Source organism: Canis aureus, chromosome 32, assembly GCF_053574225.1.
Source record: "Canis aureus isolate CA01 chromosome 32, VMU_Caureus_v.1.0, whole genome shotgun sequence".
NCBI classification, from domain to species: Eukaryota; Metazoa; Chordata; class Mammalia; order Carnivora; family Canidae; genus Canis; species Canis aureus.
Genome location: NC_135642.1, coordinates 10,947,988 through 10,965,114, shown reverse-complemented (window position 1 = coordinate 10,965,114; position 17,127 = coordinate 10,947,988). Strand labels below are relative to the sequence as shown.

Sequence of the window (17,127 nt, the reverse complement as noted above, 5' to 3'; positions counted from 1 at the left end):
ACATGGCAGCCATGGGAGTGTAGGGGCAGCTGCTACCAGTTGCTTTCAAGTAACAACAATCAAAGGTAAAGTAGCCACGGTCATCACTGTACAGTTCAGATTAGCACAAATTATGTTTTATTTGCACATTATTAATAAGATTACATTTTGTCACCCAGACAAAATCATCATCTCTTTTTAAGGCTCAGATCAGCAAAAGTTATGGTGGATAAAATAGGAGTTTAGAACTGAGCTCTGGCTACAAATTCTGATTCTGTCTCTTACCATCTGTGTGAACTCCAGGAAGTCATTTGGCCACTTTGAGCTCTAGTGTGTATAACTACAAAGAGTATCCAATGCTATCTCTGTGAGGTTGTCTGAGGGTTAAAGGAGAGAACAGATATCATGCCTTTTTTGGAGCTGATGCATACCATGCCTAAGCCCTCCCCTTAGCACTCATGTTGGTACGGCTTCTCCTTGCCTCCCTGACCCTGTGTCCTGCACTGAGCTCCTCTGCCTGTGACTCAGCCTCCCTCTTCTTCTCCCTCTACAGTTGCCTTCTCATCCCACTTTGGGACATTGGCATTCTCTTCTACTGGGTGCTCTTACCCAGACCTTCAGGTCTCTTGCTTCCCTCATTTCAAACAAACTTAATCTTAAACATGATCTCTTCAGAGAGCCCTTGCCTGATGCCTTGTTGAAAATATCCCCGCTGCCATCAAACCCACCACCAATCTTTATGCCTTCTCCCACTTAAATTTTATTTATAGCACAAATTACTACTTGAAATTGCACCCTGGGGGGGAGGAGCAAGATGGCGGAAGAGCAGGGTCTCCAAATCACCTGTCTCCACCAAACTACCTAGAAAACCTTCAAATTATCCTGAAAATCTATGAATTCGGCCTGAGATTTAAAGAGAGACCAGCTGGAATGCTACAGTGAGAAGAGTTCGCGCATCTATCAAGGTAGGAAGACGGGGAAAAAGAAATAAAGGAACAAAGGCCTCCAAGGGGGAGGGGCCCCGCGAGGAGCCGGGCTGAGGCCGGGGCGAGTGTCCCCAGGACAGGAGAGCCCCGTCCCGGAGACGCAGGAGCTGCACCGACCTTCCCGGGCGGAAAGGGGCTCGCGGGGAGTTGGAGCAGGACCCAGGAGGGTGGGGATGCCCTCGGGCTCCCGGGGACAGTAACAGCAACTGCGCGCCCAGGAGAGTGCGCCGAGCTCCCTAAGGGCTGCAGCGCGCACGGCGGGACCCGGCGGGACCCGGAGCAGCTGAAGGGGCTCGGGCGGCGGCTCCGCGGAGGGGGCTGCGCGGCCCCGGGAGCAGCTCGGAGGGGCTCGGGCAGAGGAAGAGGCTCCGTGCGGAGGGGGCTGCGCGGTTCCAGGAGCAGCTCGGAGGGGCTCGGGCGGCAGCTCCGCGGAGGGGGCTGCGCGGCCCGGGAGCGCAAATCCAGCAGCGCAGGCGCCGGGACACAGCCCAGGATCCCGCCTCCCCCGGGACAGGCAGAGGCCGGGAGGCCCAGGACAGCGAGGACGCTCCTGCCCCGAGCTGAGCAGATCAGCGGCCCCGCCCCGGAGCATCCAGGCCCTGCAGACTGAGTTCCTGCCGGAGCTGAATCCAGGTTTCCAGAGCTGCCCCGCCACTGGGGCTGTTCCTCCTGCGGCCTCACGGGGTAAACAACCCCCACTGAGCCCTGCACCAGGCAGGGGCACAGCAGCTCCCCCAACTGCTAACACCTGAAAATCAGCACAACAGGCCCCTCCCCCAGAACACCAGCTAGACGGACAACTTCCAGGAGAAGCCAAGGGACTTAAAGTACACAGAATCAGAAGATACTCCCCGGTGGTTCTTTTTTTGTTTGTTTGTTTTTGTTTTTGTTTTTGTTTTGTTTTGCTTTTTGATTTGTTTCCTTCCCCACCCCCTTTTTTTTTCTCCTTTCTTTTTCTTTCTCTTTTTCTTCTTTTTTCTTTTTTTTTCTTTTTCTTCCCTTTTTTTTTCTCTTTCTCTTTTCTTTCCTTCTTTCTCTCCTCTCTTTTTCTCTTTTTCCCAATACAACTTGCTTTTGGCCACTCTGCACTGAGCAAAATGACTAGAAGGAAAACCTCACCTCAAAAGAAAGAATCAGAAACAGTCCTCTCTCCCACAGAGTTACAAAATCTGGATTACAATTCAATGTCAGAAAGCCAATTCAGAAGCACTATTATACAGCTACTGGTGGCTCTAGAAAAAAGTATAAAGGACTCAAGAGACTTCATGACTGCAGAATTTAGAGCTAATCAGGCAGAAATTAAAAATCAATTGAATGAGATGCAATCCAAACTAGAAGTCCTAACGACGAGGGTTAACGAGGTGGAAGAACGAGTGAGTGACCTAGAAGACAAGTTGATAGCAAAGAGGGAAACTGAGGAAAAAAGAGACAAGCAATTAAAAGACCATGAGGATAGATTAAGGGAAATAAACGACAGCCTGAGGAAGAAAAACCTACGTTTAATTGGGGTTCCCGAGGGCGCCGAAAGGGACAGAGGGCCAGAATATGTATTTGAACAAATTCTAGCTGAAAACTTTCCTAATCTGGGAAGGGAAACAGGCATTCAGATCCAGGAAATAGAGAGATCCCCCCCTAAAATCAATAAAAACCGTTCAACACCTCGACATTTAATTGTGAAGCTTGCAAATTCCAAAGATAAAGAGAAGATCCTTAAAGCAGCAAGAGACAAGAAATCCCTGACTTTTATGGGGAGGAGTATTAGGGTAACAGCAGACCTCTCCACAGAGACCTGGCAGGCCAGAAAGGGCTGGCAGGATATATTCAGGGTCCTAAAGGAGAAGAACATGCAACCAAGAATACTTTATCCAGCAAGGCTCTCATTCAAAATGGAAGGAGAGATAAAGAGCTTCCAAGACAGGCAGCAACTAAAAGAATATGTGACCTCCAAACCAGCTCTGCAAGAAATTTTAAGGGGGCCTCTTAAAATTCCCCTTTAAGAAGAAGTTCAGTGGAACAGTCCACAAAAACAAAGACTGAATAGATATCATGATGACACTAAACTCATATCTCTCAATAGTAACTCTGAATGTGAACGGGCTTAATGACCCCATCAAAAGGCGCAGGGTTTCAGACTGGATAAAAAAGCAGGACCCATCTATTTGCTGTCTACAAGAGACTCATTTTAGACAGAAGGACACCTACAGCCTGAAAATAAAAGGTTGGAGAACCATTTACCATTCGAATGGTCCTCAAAAGAAAGCAGGGGTAGCCATCCTTATATCAGATAAACTAAAATTTACCCCAAAGACTGTAGTGAGAGATGAAGAGGGACACTATATCATACTTAAAGGATCTATTCAACAAGAGGACTTAACAATCCTCAATATATATGCTCCGAATGTGGGAGCTGCCAAATATATAAATCAATTATTAACCAAAGTGAAGAAATACTTAGATAATAATACACTTATACTTGGTGACTTCAATCTAGCTCTTTCTATACTCGATAGGTCTTCTAAGCAAAACATCTCCAAAGAAACGAGAGCTTTAAATGATACACTGGACCAGATGGATTTCACAGATATCTACAGAACTTTACATCCAAACTCAACTGAATACACATTCTTCTCAAGTGCACATGGAACTTTCTCCAGAATAGACCACATATTGGGTCACAAATCGGGTCTGAACCGATACCAAAAGATTGGGATTGTCCCTTGCATATTCTCGGACCATAATGCCTTGAAATTAGAACTAAATCACAACAAGAAGTTTGGAAGGACCTCAAACACATGGAGGTTAAGGACCATCCTGCTAAAAGATAAAAGGGTCAACCAGGAAATTAAGGAAGAATTAAAAAGATTCATGGAAACTAATGAGAATGAAGATACAACCGTTCAAAATCTTTGGGATGCAGCAAAAGCAGTCCTAAGGGGGAAATACATCGCAATACAAGCATCCATTCAAAAACTGGAAAGAACTCAAATACAAAAGCTAACCTTACACATAAAGGAGCTAGAGAAAAAACAGCAAATAGATCCTACACCCAAGAGAAGAAGGGAGCTAATAAAGATTCGAGCAGAACTCAACGAAATCGAGACCAGAAGAACTGTGGAACAGATCAACAAAACCAGGAGTTGGTTCTTTGAAAGAATTAATAAGATAGATAAACCATTAGCCAGCCTTATTAAAAAGAAGAGAGAGAAGACTCAAATTAATAAAATCATGAATGAGAAAGGAGAGATCACTACCAACACCAAGGAAATACAAACGATTTTAAAAACATATTATGAACAGCTATACGCCAATAAATTAGGCAATCTAGAAGAAATGGACGCATTCCTGGAAAGCCACAAACTACCAAAACTGGAACAGGAAGAAATAGAAAACCTGAACAGGCCAATAACCAGGGAGGAAATTGAAGCAGTCATCAAAAACCTCCCAAGACACAAGAGTCCAGGGCCAGATGGCTTCCCAGGAGAATTTTATCAAACGTTTAAAGAAGAAATCATACCTATTCTCCTAAAGCTGTTTGGAAAGATAGAAAGAGATGGAGTACTTCCAAATTCGTTCTATGAGGCCAGCATCACCTTAATTCCAAAGCCAGACAAAGACCCCGCCAAAAAGGAGAATTACAGACCAATATCCCTGATGAACATGGATGCAAAAATTCTCAACAAGATACTGGCCAATAGGATCCAACAGTACATTAAGAAAATTATTCACCATGACCAAGTAGGATTTATCCCTGGGACACAAGGCTGGTTCAACACCCGTAAAACAATCAATGTGATTCATCATATCAGCAAGAGAAAAACCAAGAACCATATGATCCTCTCATTGGATGCAGAGAAAGCATTTGACAAAATACAGCATCCATTCCTGATCAAAACTCTTCAGAGTATAGGGATAGAGGGAACATTCCTCGACATCTTAAAAGCCATCTATGAAAAGCCCACAGCAAATATCATTCTCAATGGGGAAGCACTGGGAGCCTTTCCCCTAAGATCAGGAACAAGACAGGGATGTCCACTCTCACCACTGCTGTTCAACATAGTACTGGAAGTCCTAGCCTCAGCAATCAGACAACAAAAAGACATTAAAGGCATTCAAATTGGCAAAGAAGAAGTCAAACTCTCCCTCTTCGCCGATGACATGATACTCTACATAGAAAACCCAAAAGTCTCCACCCCAAGATTGCTAGAACTCATACAGCAATTCGGTAGCGTGGCAGGATACAAAATCAATGCCCAGAAGTCAGTGGCATTTCTATACACTAACAATGAGACTGAAGAAAGAGAAATTAAGGAGTCAATCCCATTTACAATTGCACCCAAAAGCATAAGATACCTAGGAATAAACCTCACCAAAGATGTAAAGGATCTATACCCTCAAAACTATAGAACACTTCTGAAAGAAATTGAGGAAGACACAAAGAGATGGAAAAATATTCCATGCTCATGGATTGGCAGAATTAATATTGTGAAAATGTCAATGTTACCCAGGGCAATATACACGTTTAATGCAATCCCTATCAAAATACCATGGACTTTCTTCAGAGAGTTAGAACAAATTATTTTAAGATTTGTGTGGAATCAGAAAAGACCCCGAATAGCCAGGGGAATTTTAAAAAAGAAAACCATATCTGGGGGCATCACAATGCCAGATTTCAGGTTGTACTACAAAGCTGTGGTCATCAAGACAGTGTGGTACTGGCACAAAAACAGACACATAGATCAGTGGAACAGAATAGAGAATCCAGAAGTGGACCCTGAACTTTATGGGCAACTAATATTCGATAAAGGAGGAAAGACTATCCATTGGAAGAAAGACAGTCTCTTCAATAAATGGTGCTGGGAAAATTGGACATCCACATGCAGAAGAATGAAACTAGACCACTCTCTTTCACCATACACAAAGATAAACTCAAAATGGATGAAAGATCTAAATGTGAGACAAGATTCCATCAAAATCCTAGAGAAGAACACAGGCAACACCCTTTTTGAACTCGGCCATAGTAACTTCTTGCAAGATACATCCACGAAGGCAAAAGAAACAAAAGCAAAAATGAACTATTGGGACTTCATCAAGATAAGAAGCTTTTGCACAGCAAAGGATACAGTCAACAAAACTCAAAGACAACCTACAGAATGGGAGAAGATATTTGCAAATGACATATCAGATAAAGGGCTAGTTTCCAAGATCTATAAAGAACTTATTAAACTCAACACCAAAGAAACAAACAATCCAATCATGAAATGGGCAAAAGACATGAACAGAAACCTCACAGAGGAAGACATAGACATGGCCAACATGCATATGAGAAAATGCTCTGCATCACTTGCCATCAGGGAAATACAAATCAAAACTACAATGAGATACCACCTCACACCAGTGAGAATGGGGAAAATTAACAAGGCAGGAAACAACAAATGTTGGAGAGGATGCGGAGAAAAGGGAACCCTCTTACACTGTTGGTGGGAATGTGAACTGGTGCAGCCACTCTGGAAAACTGTGTGGAGGTTCCTCAAACAGTTAAAAATATACCTGCCCTATGACCCAGCAATTGCACTGTTGGGGATTTACCCCAAAGATACAAATGCAATGAAACGCCGGGACACCTGCACCCCGATGTTTCTAGCAGCAATGGCCACGATAGCCAAACTGTGGAAGGAGCCTCGGTGTCCAACGAAAGATGAATGGATAAAGAAGATGTGGTTTATGTATACAATGGAATATTACTCAGCTATTAGAAATGACAAATACCCACCATTTGCTTCAACGTGGATGGAACTGGAGGGTATTATGCTGAGTGAAGTAAGTCAGTCGGAGAAGGACAAACATTATATGTTCTCATTCATTTGGGGAATATAAATAATAGTGAAAGGGAAAATAAGGGAAGGGAGAAGAAATGTGTGGGAAATATCAGAAAGGGAGACAGAACATAAAGACTGCTAACTCTGGGAAACGAACTAGGGGTGGTAGAAGGGGAGGAGGGCGGGGGGTGGGAGTGAATGGGTGACGGGCACTGGGTGTTATTCTGTATGTTAGTAAATTGAACACCAATAAAAAATAAATTAAAAAAAAAAAAAAAAAAAAAAAAGAAATTGCACCCTGCATTTATTTGCTTTTCCATTGATTGTTCTCCCCAATAGAATATAGGTGTTTGTCTGTCTTGTTTATCACTCTATCCCTGGCCTCTAAAATGGTGTCTGATGTATTTTGGGTACTCAGTAAATATTTACTGAATATTATCATTATTCATGAATAAATCAAATGTAGCAATTACAAAGGAATCTTGAAAAATCAATACAGAATTTACTGAACACTTGCTAAATACTAAGCAGAGAAATTCTAAACCAATGTAAAAAATGGTTTGCCCTAAAAAAAATCATCATATGCTGATTTTATCTTGTTTTGTGATTGGAAGCTAATTAGTGGAACATTTTAGATGGGACAAATGTGGAGAAGGCACTAAACACCCAGAGGAGCCTGGGAAGGCTTCAGGGAGAAAGGATGGGAAGGCATTGGAGGAGGAGGGTACCCAAGCTGGCCATCAGTCTGCCTAAAGCACTGTTGGAGTTCCTCATGACAGGTTTCATCCAAGTCACCTGGGCCACATCTCCACTGACTGCCTGGTAATGGCACCTCTGGGAGTGAAAGGATGGGATATGAGCTTTTCACACCGTTTTCCTTATGTCTCCAGTTGGGCTCTTCAGGAGGGTGTGTGCGTGTGTTTGTGTTTCTTTTCCTTGGCTCCCAAGTCACATCAGTCTGCTCCTGGTACTTGGCAACCCAGTACGCTTCCTCCCACTAACGACAAGCCTGTCTGCAAAACAGAACAACATCTTTGAGATGGGGTGTTTATCTGGGCAGCGTGTAGCCTCTGCAGCCCACAGGGCCCCTCCTTCAAAGACATTGCTGAACGGGGCTCACCTGATGAAAGCCTGAACTGTGTATGCTTGACTTGATTTACGGGCAACAGCCAGCTCATTAGGCGTACTGGCCTGAGGAAGCCGGTAGGCTGTGGGGACAAATGTTTGTGTAGCTCTGTGGTGCCCACAAGGCAGTTTGCAGCTCGAGGCTGAAGTACAAAGGGGGCAGTGATAAGGGGTTGTGGAATCCATGGCTGGCTCAGGGAACGCTAACTGCCTGGGAGATTGATATCTGGGGTGCAAAGGCTAAAAAAATTAGATTAATTTAGCTCAGCTGTGCTCATTGACGGATTGGGTTGCAGCCGGTGCTGAAACATTAGCAATCAGACCTCAGCGATTGAGGGTCAAGTCTCCAGTTAGAAGGAAGGGAGCAAGATGGATTGCCTCTCAGCACACCTGCACCCCAGGAAAATGATAGTCTGCAAAGGCAGCCCTGGCAGTACAGATAGTCCTATAGAGCATCAGTAAGAAAGTAAGTTATCAGTTCCTTGGGATATGGCATTGGAAATTGGAAGCACTGTCTTCTAATCCTGGGAAATTACCTGGGACAAACTACTTTAAAAATATTCTCAGCCTCATGAAGTAAGACTAAATAATAGTGAAGGAACCTGAAAAACAAGTAGAACCTTCTCAGAATTCTAGTATTTTATTGTAAGGTATTTCTATTCTCCCTGCTTGTGTAATAATTATTTTACTGTGGTGCTGGCTCTTTGTCTCCCAAGTTCATCTCCTTAGAAAATATCTTCACCTGTGTGTTTGCCTTTAAAAATTCTTCACTATCCCAGTTTGATTCCTAGGTGGAAAGTCTAGTAAACTTCAAATGCCACACCACATACAAGAAAGAAAACTTTTTTTTCACCAGAAACCCATTGTTCTGTGTTACTTGTTAAGGGAACCAGTCTTAAGTATACTCTTCAGTAAATTATCAACACTTTTCACTTATTTTAATAAAATTCCTTTAAAAGGTGACCATTTATTGAATACTTCCTATGTACCAGGCATTGTGCAAGTGCATTATATAAATTGTCCCAATTTACATGTGTTAAGAATAGTAAATAATGCTACTTATTTTCTCCAAAGACTCCAGGTTTAGATGATAAAGGCTATGCTCACCTGTATATGAGTAATTCAGAAATTAGAGTATATGTATGTTATTAACTAATTGTTTAACCAGTAGTGACAGAGTGAACCCTGAAAAGGTCCAGACTATGAAATTGACCAAGAAAAATGGAAGAAGAAAAAATTAGGTGACTAAAGGCCCTGTCCTCACAGTGTTTATTATTCAGTAGGTGAAGGTCATTTTGGGGTTAGATCAAGGCTAGTACAAAGGAGATAGTGCATTTTAAAAACAGAACATTGTACCTCAAAGAAGGCAGGATCTTTTGGAGAATACTATGTCACATGGTGGAACAAAGAGTGCTCTGGAGACTAAAAGACCAAGATCCCAGTCACTTTGGCAATTAAGGAAACTGGCCAATGAGCAAAATCAGTCAGAAAAGCCAAGAGATTGCAGTGGATATGGGAAAATGATAAAAAAAAAAATACTGTTTTCTACTTCTCGGCAGGGCTGGGCATGTTTCTATTTCAGCAAGCCTCTCACTGAGTGAAAAGAGAAAAGTGGAGCCCACTTAAGACTGAGTAAATTGTCACCAACCAAATGATTACTTGACTAAGGCACTTGAGAAACAAGGTCAATATTCAATGCTTATCATGGACTAGTCCCATGATCCAAAGCAAATCACTTCTTCTTGAATGTTCCCCATTTGTAAAATATCAATGTAAAATGCCATAATATACAGGAAATTTCCCTGAAAATTAGAAAGCCTTAAACCCAGGAAGAAACTATTTTTCCTAATTTTACATCTCAAAGAGGTTGCAACATTTCCAAAGTCACACATCTACTAGGTAGTGAAGGAGCTATACTCGCATCTCCTAGTCATCAGCTCTGTTCCTCTTGTGTCCCACATTCCACATCCCTATAATAACTGGTAAAAAGCCAATTCCTTAATGGAACTCAAAGCGAAATCAAGGAATAGCCACAAACCACTATTTAAATAAAGCCACAAAATCAAACATTTACAGAGGACAAAACTAACATTCTTGGATCAAATTTAATGGCAAGCAAAAGCGTGTACAACCAGAACTCCTTTGACATAGAAATTTGTGGGATGATGGTCCAGGGATAATAGGAGGTACATTACCTCTCAGAGAACAAGAATCTCATTTACATGGCCTCAGATTCAACCAGCACAAAAAATATAAGAAGGAAGACTTCTGTGTAAAGGCCACTAGTGATAGCAAGAAAAGAAGCCATTATTAACAATTAAGCAAGCTTCTTCAGGAAAATTGTAGTGCAGAAATCAGGCTTTGGAACAGGAGTTTAAATCCAATGCCTAAAGGATAGGAAATTGCATAAATGAATGAAACAGGTGAGGGTAAGAGACAGCAAGGAGTGTGTGAGCTGTGGCAAGTTGGGAAGAATATGCCATATTGCTACTCAGCTTTAGCCAAATGTAGCTATGTTGGAATGTATGACCTGTGTGGTTTGATTTTACAATTTTTCAAGAAAAGACAGAAATTAAGATCAGGCTGGGAGTTCCCTTTGCCCATTCTCCCACATTGGACCTACTTTTTTTTTTCTTTAGCACATGTATTGGTGGTTGATATTTTTAGACTGGAAATGTATTCTTTTTTTATGTTTGATTAACAGTTTGGCTATGTATGAAAATCATTTTCCTTCAAGATTTTGAAGGCATTACTTCACTTTCTTTTACCTTCTGGTGCTGCCTTGAGAACTCTTTCCCGTTCTGATCCTGACCCTTTTTAATTGATGTACTTTACTTCTCTGGACATAAGTATGCATTATCTTTTATGCCAGTGTTCCAAAATTTCTAATTTTTAATTCATAAAGGCTGGTCCACATCATACCAGTTTTGAAGATTGGAGAAAAAGTAATTAGGTCATATTTGTCATTTATTTCACTATGGATCATAAAAAAAGGAAAACAAAAAGGAAGGTTGGTTACAAAAGAAAAAGGTTTATGTTAGCATAACTCACTCTCACTGTCATTAGCCTGGTGGGTGATTTTTTTTTTTTGTCATTTATTGTTATGAAGAAGAATTTTATCTTCTAAATATTCTGTTGAATTATTCATTTCTACTATCACTTCTTCATTTCCAAAAGCTAGACAGCAAGCAATATGTAATACTGAACAAGTATTTCTTTACTCAGAAACATAACATGGACATTTCAGTACATGTAGATTATTTAACTTGAGTTCAGCCTTTTTGTAAATTTTTTGAATGCAGACAATTCTTTGGATTATATTAAGTAAGGTATACAATATGCATGGTTTCTCAAATTTACTTTTAAAATCTAAAAAAAAATTTCTATGAAGAATCAAATGCATAGATAATATGTTAAGTTCTCTTGGAGGTGAAAAAACTCCAAATAACACAAAACAAAAAACCCTTAAGAGAATGTAGAATTTATATAAACACAAAGTATGCATTGAAGATCTATTTCTACCAATAAATATTTTAAAAAGTTCTTTCTTTTTCTCTAAATTATATGTGTTATATAATTATATGCATTATACATATGCACATATAGGGTATGATATGTGTAAGGTATGATATATAATAACATGCAGTTATTATATATTATATTAATTATATTAAATACGTAAGAACGTCTTAAATATATAATATGTAGATTATTATATAATATATAATTTAGATAGATGATGATGATGAAGATAGATAGATAGATGATAGATAGATGATAGATAGATAGATAGATAGATAGATAGATAGATAGATAGAGATTTATTATGCCAAATAGAAATTTGGCATAATTCTTCCCTCAGTGTTTCTCTCTGAACCCTTCTCTTCTAGCAGGGAGCATTATCTTTTGGTCCACTTACTCCATTTCACTGAGGAGCCACTCTCAGTGTGTCCAGTCAGAAGGGGGTAAAGAATAAGCTTATTCAGTGATTTTGCTTCTCCTCAGATTTGGGGTGTCAGATGGAATTTTAGAGGGTTTTTTTCCTACTTACCAGCACTGCCTCTCAGAGTAAAGGCAGAGCTTCACTCCTGCTTTGCTCTTTGTGAGAATTTTGTTTCTTAACCGGGTTTAATCATGGAAGTAGATTACTCCAGCTTTTGGATCCATTATTTTGCTATGTTTGTTTTGGTTTGGATTGGGGGATTTGGGGGCTAGAAGTTTCCATCAGAAAGCTTGAAACCATTACATAATCTACAACTCCATGGTACAAGTGCAACTGATTATCATCTAGTCTACCTCTTTGCAAGATTTAAAGAAGATATATATGATTGAGTTTTATTAAAATAGAGAGCATATGATTAAAAAAGAGTTGATATTATTTGAATTTCTTCCTTTCATTTTATTAGTTGTGAGTATAGGAACAGCTTATGCAATAGACTTTGGAAAGATCTAAGATCTATAGCTCAGTAATTAGTGTTAGATAATGTAGCAAACTTATATTTAATGTATTGAACATATGCATACATATTCATATACATATTCTCTATAAAGTATACACAAAAATAAAGAGAAATATTCAACCTATCTTTTTTTAAAGATTTTATTTATTTATCCATGAGAGACACACACAGAGAGAGAGAGAGAGAGAGAGAGAGAGAGGCAGAGACATAGGAAGAGGGAAAAACAGGCTCCACGCTGGGAGCCTGATGCGGGACTCGATCCTGGGACTCCAGGATCATGCCCAGGGCCAAAGGCAGGCACTAAACCGCTGAGCCACCCAGAGATCCCCCAACCTATCTAATTTTTAATGAAAAAAAAAATACTATATAGTTAGTTAGTTAGTTAGTTAGTTAGTTAGTTAGTTAGTTAGAAAAGAAAACCTTTAAAGGCTAGACAAATGTTTCCTTCCTAAACTAGATTATATCATTCCTGTCTGGTGGTTCATAAGTATAGTGTGGAACTATATTTTTAATTAATCTGTCCATTAATTACATATAATTTTGGTTTAGAAAAAAAGGTATTTAGTCAGAAGCTGTGACTCCACATAAAGAAGAATAAAAAAGTTTTAAATTGCTTATAACAGGCAGACTAAATGAAATCTTTAAAAAAAAATGCTGCACCTTTAGAAGTGACCAGAAGCTCCTTCTGAATAACTCCATTGACTTCGGGTGTTTACATTGGCTTTTAAATGCTGGCTTCCATTCTTTCAAAATGATGAGGACAAGAAATATTATAGTCAGAAGGTAATTTTATTAATTAGGGTATTTGCTTATCTAGACTGAACCAAGGACTTTTTTGCCCTAAAATAATCTTTTCAAAATTACAAAACAAATATAAGCTTAAAAAATGCCTTTTTGTTTTTCAGAAGGCTTCATAGAACATGGAATCCCAGGGTTGGAATCTAAATTACCAATCTGAAGTTTAAATTCCTTAGTGCCAATTAATTGGAGATAATTTTCTGAATTCTTGGGAAAATTTATATTTTTCAGAAAACCATATTTAAAGGCATACACAGGAAATATATGCATAAATAAATATTGCCTTGGGTACATAGCCTACTAGAATGATTTTGTTTTCCTGTGTTTTATGATTCATAGCAGTGGCTTGATTTAAATATATGACAGAGTTACACCTTCTCAGACTTTGGGACTCCAGCCTGCATTGCATCTTTGTCTATCCTATCTTTCTCTCCAGTGATGGTAAACAAAGAAACAAAACTAAAACATCACTTTGTAAACAGCAAGGTGAATTTTCCTCAAACTATTTTTAGTTTGCTTCCAGGAGAAAAATATATTGAATTAATTTACAATTCTACCTGCTACTTTAAAATAACAATATTTCTTTGGAAGTAGGGGAACAACACTTTCCAATACCAATAGGTAGAAACCAAACCAAACCAAACCAAACAAAACAAAAACACACGTTTGGAGGGAAGAAAAAAATGTCTAATGAAACAGTGCTGCTCTGTCCCTAAAAGAATAGACTCACTACTCTGACAACCTCACATTTAAGTCTCTTCAAGTTTATGAGAAACCCAAGGAAATATACTATATGCGTGGTGCATTTTAATATACTTGTGCTTTAATCTGCTGTGGATTTTTTTCTTTGTGCAGACTTTATTATACTCCCCTATACAATTATGAGAAAAAAAGAACAAATTCATAAAGCTATATTCAATGTTATGTGCAGTCTTTATTACATGCTCAGGTAGATATGATTTCTGTATTACTGTATTTCTCAAATTTAAATATATCAAAATGGAGATGAATATTTGATTCAAAATATACATGTTTCATTTGCTGATAATATTCAGAAATGCATCTAGTAAAGTGAAGTCAAATATATTTTATAGTATTATGCAATCACTGTCATGTAAAAAAAACAATTGGAGATTTAATGTAAAGGAACAGTTTTTAAATAAATAAAATAATTCATGAAATGTATATTATATACTCCCATGAAACTTAAGTTGTTTTACTAAGTTATAGGTAGCTCTCTCCTTTTCAACTGACTACTCACTGTTAATGTCTCTTCACACATAAAATATTCATTGAGAGATGGGAGTAAGTGTAAGAATCATATGACTCATCTTTAAAAAAAAGATTTTGTTTATTTATTTGAGAGAGCAAGAGACAGAGCATGAGAAGGATGTGGGGCAGAAAGAGAAGCAGGATCCCCACCGACCGGGGAGCCAGATGTGGGGCTCCAAGATCAAGACCTGAGCCAAAGGCAGACACGTAGCCAACTGAGTCACCCAGGCACCCCTAAGTCATTCTTTTTTGAAGAAGACTTCAATACTTAGAGTCAAATTTGACTTGGTTAATAAGAGATTTTTTGTTTTTGTTTTTGATGATTAGGTGTTTTTAGCATTCTTAATTTTCTTACCTTACTAGTAGGTCTTTCTAGTGATAAATAGTATTGTGACTTAGAATGCTTTGCCTTCACCCTGATAACACATAGATTTATAAAATTGATATTTATCTGATCTGATGATACCAGTGCTGCAAATGTAGTCTCTCTGATGTCAAATCATCAAGAAAGTATATATACACCTCTGATCCATGTATTTGTCTGTTGTGTCACAGGATGCCAAGAGCCCACCAGACCAAAATAAGCATTATTAAAGACATCCAACAAGAAGCAACTCCAAATGGAAGGCAAGATTCCTCCCTCAGATAGGTACACAGTTTTGTTTCTCTTGCCCCACTCCGGCACCTCATTGTGAGATGTGGGTTATTCAGGTGGCTGAATGGGGTTGTGAGTGGCAGTAGAAGGAGACATTTGCTTCTATTGACATATATAGTAACTGTCAGGCATTACGACTTCATTACTACCTCTGTCTTGCCCGCATGACCCTGTAAACAGCCAAGAGGCCTTGGTAACCAAGGAGAGGGACTGTTGATACTGATAACCTTAGTAACTAATCTAGTTTAGGCTGTCCTCTTTCTCCCTGCAGGCAAAACCATACCTATCTAGTAGGAAGTGGGGCAATGTGTTAGGAGCAAGTCTAGCATCCAGTTGACCCACTCAGGGAAGTATGAGCCTGGGTGGGGCTGGGTCCTAATGGGAGTGCTGTATCCAAGCAAAATCAGGCTTGGGACAGAGTATCCTGAAGATGAGGCAATAATTCAGGAGGCAGGGAGCCCAGGAGTGTCCAGGTACACAGTCAAGTGGATGGAATCTGACATTAGGGAAAGATGCAAAGGTTCCACAAAAAGTACCTTCATGTCTTCACTCATCATGATCTCATTCCCACGCTCCTGAGACGAAAGTTGTTATGATGCTTGAACAGGGTTATGAAATGACAATGGGAGGATGTTCTCATTCTTGTTTTTAATTTTTACCAAATATTGCTTAAAATACGCTCTCTTGAAGAAGATGTAATACATGCATAATCTGTTGTCATGGACTGGGGATGGAAAAGGGGCCCGGGAGTAAATCTGGCCTGAGTGAATGTTCAGCTGTGGCTGCCTTGTATTGTCCACAGCAGGTCCAAATGAAGAAGACATTGTGATATTGTGATTACCACCCCAAGAGGCTTATGTCATGCTATATATTTTTTCAAACTTAGAGCAGTAGCCTGAGTATCTATACAAGCATTTGATTTATGGTCTTCCCACCCAGCAGTCTGGCTGTATAACAAATTCTGAATCACAAGCTGATGCCCCTGTCCTGCCACCCTCTGAATTGTTTACTTAGTAACAAGAATGGGTTTGTTCTGATCCAGCCATAGCAACCACCTTAGGCAAACATCATGCAATCACTCTGCCCCTTCTTGCCTTAGTGGTCTATCTGTCCTCTTCTGATACCACCTCCAGGCATTGTCTGCCCTCCTTGTCCCACATTGGTCTTCCTGCCACCATGTCACACTCAAGGTAATATCTTCTAATTTGGAATTCCATAGCTTCCTTTTCCAGTCAAACTTTATTTGTCCAATTTCCACTTCCTTTCAGGTCTTCTTCAAAGACAAGTAACAGAGAAGGCTGTAGCTCCATGTGGGAATTAAACCTACAACTTTGGACTCATTAGCACAACTTTCTAACCTGCTAAGCAAAAAGGACATTTTTAAGGCCAGTACAAACCCCTTGTCCTTACATGCGCCAGCGCCCATTGAAGGAGGAGAAAATTGTGCTGGTGTGTTCAAAGGCTGAAAGTAAAGGAAGGAAATCTTAAGCCAAGGCAATTGAAAATAAATATTTTTCTCTAAGACCACACCAGTGTGAAAAATCTCCTTTCAAGAGACAAACTTTCCTCTTAGTTTTCAATGTGCCAAATAGTCAGCAATGGCAGCCCCTAATCCACACCTCCCCTAAAAGAAGTAAGCGGACACTTTTTCTCAGATTGTAAACTCAGCATTATTTACCATCTTGTCTATACTTCAAGCATTCAAGGGTTTAAAAGTATTTAAGTTTCCAGCTCAAAAATAATAGGTTTGGTTTTGAACATCTATTTGGCAGCTTTGTTCGTCTACATAAGTTTTAGAAATCTTCATTTGATAATTCAAATCCTTTATGGTGTTTTCCTAGAAACACATCTCAATGCCCAAACATCATTTTTAAATGATTGTAATGGTGATTATAGCCATTGGATCCAGAAACACAAAAATGTCAAAATACTATATGCAACTGAGTGAGCCCAGGGAATGTACAGAAGGAAAACATCTGAATGAAAGAAGTGTATGTCACCTAAGATTGATGTAGTTCTTGACTTTTTCCAAAGCA

The 17,127-nt window shown here is 39.6% G+C and overlaps 1 protein-coding gene across 1 annotated transcript in view; it reads left to right on the top strand.

Moving 5' to 3' along the window:
- The window catches only part of LOC144302848 (uncharacterized), a 308,111-nt gene extending 291,491 nt beyond the window's left edge, over positions 1–16,620 (top strand). The window contains exons 7-8 of the mRNA XM_077880411.1: positions 14,992–15,085; positions 16,360–16,620. Coding sequence (XP_077736537.1) covers positions 14,992–15,030 — 39 coding nt within the window. The 3' untranslated portion in view covers positions 15,031–15,085; positions 16,360–16,620. The remainder of the gene's footprint in view (positions 1–14,991; positions 15,086–16,359) is intronic.
- The last annotated feature ends 507 nt before the right edge of the window (positions 16,621–17,127 follow it).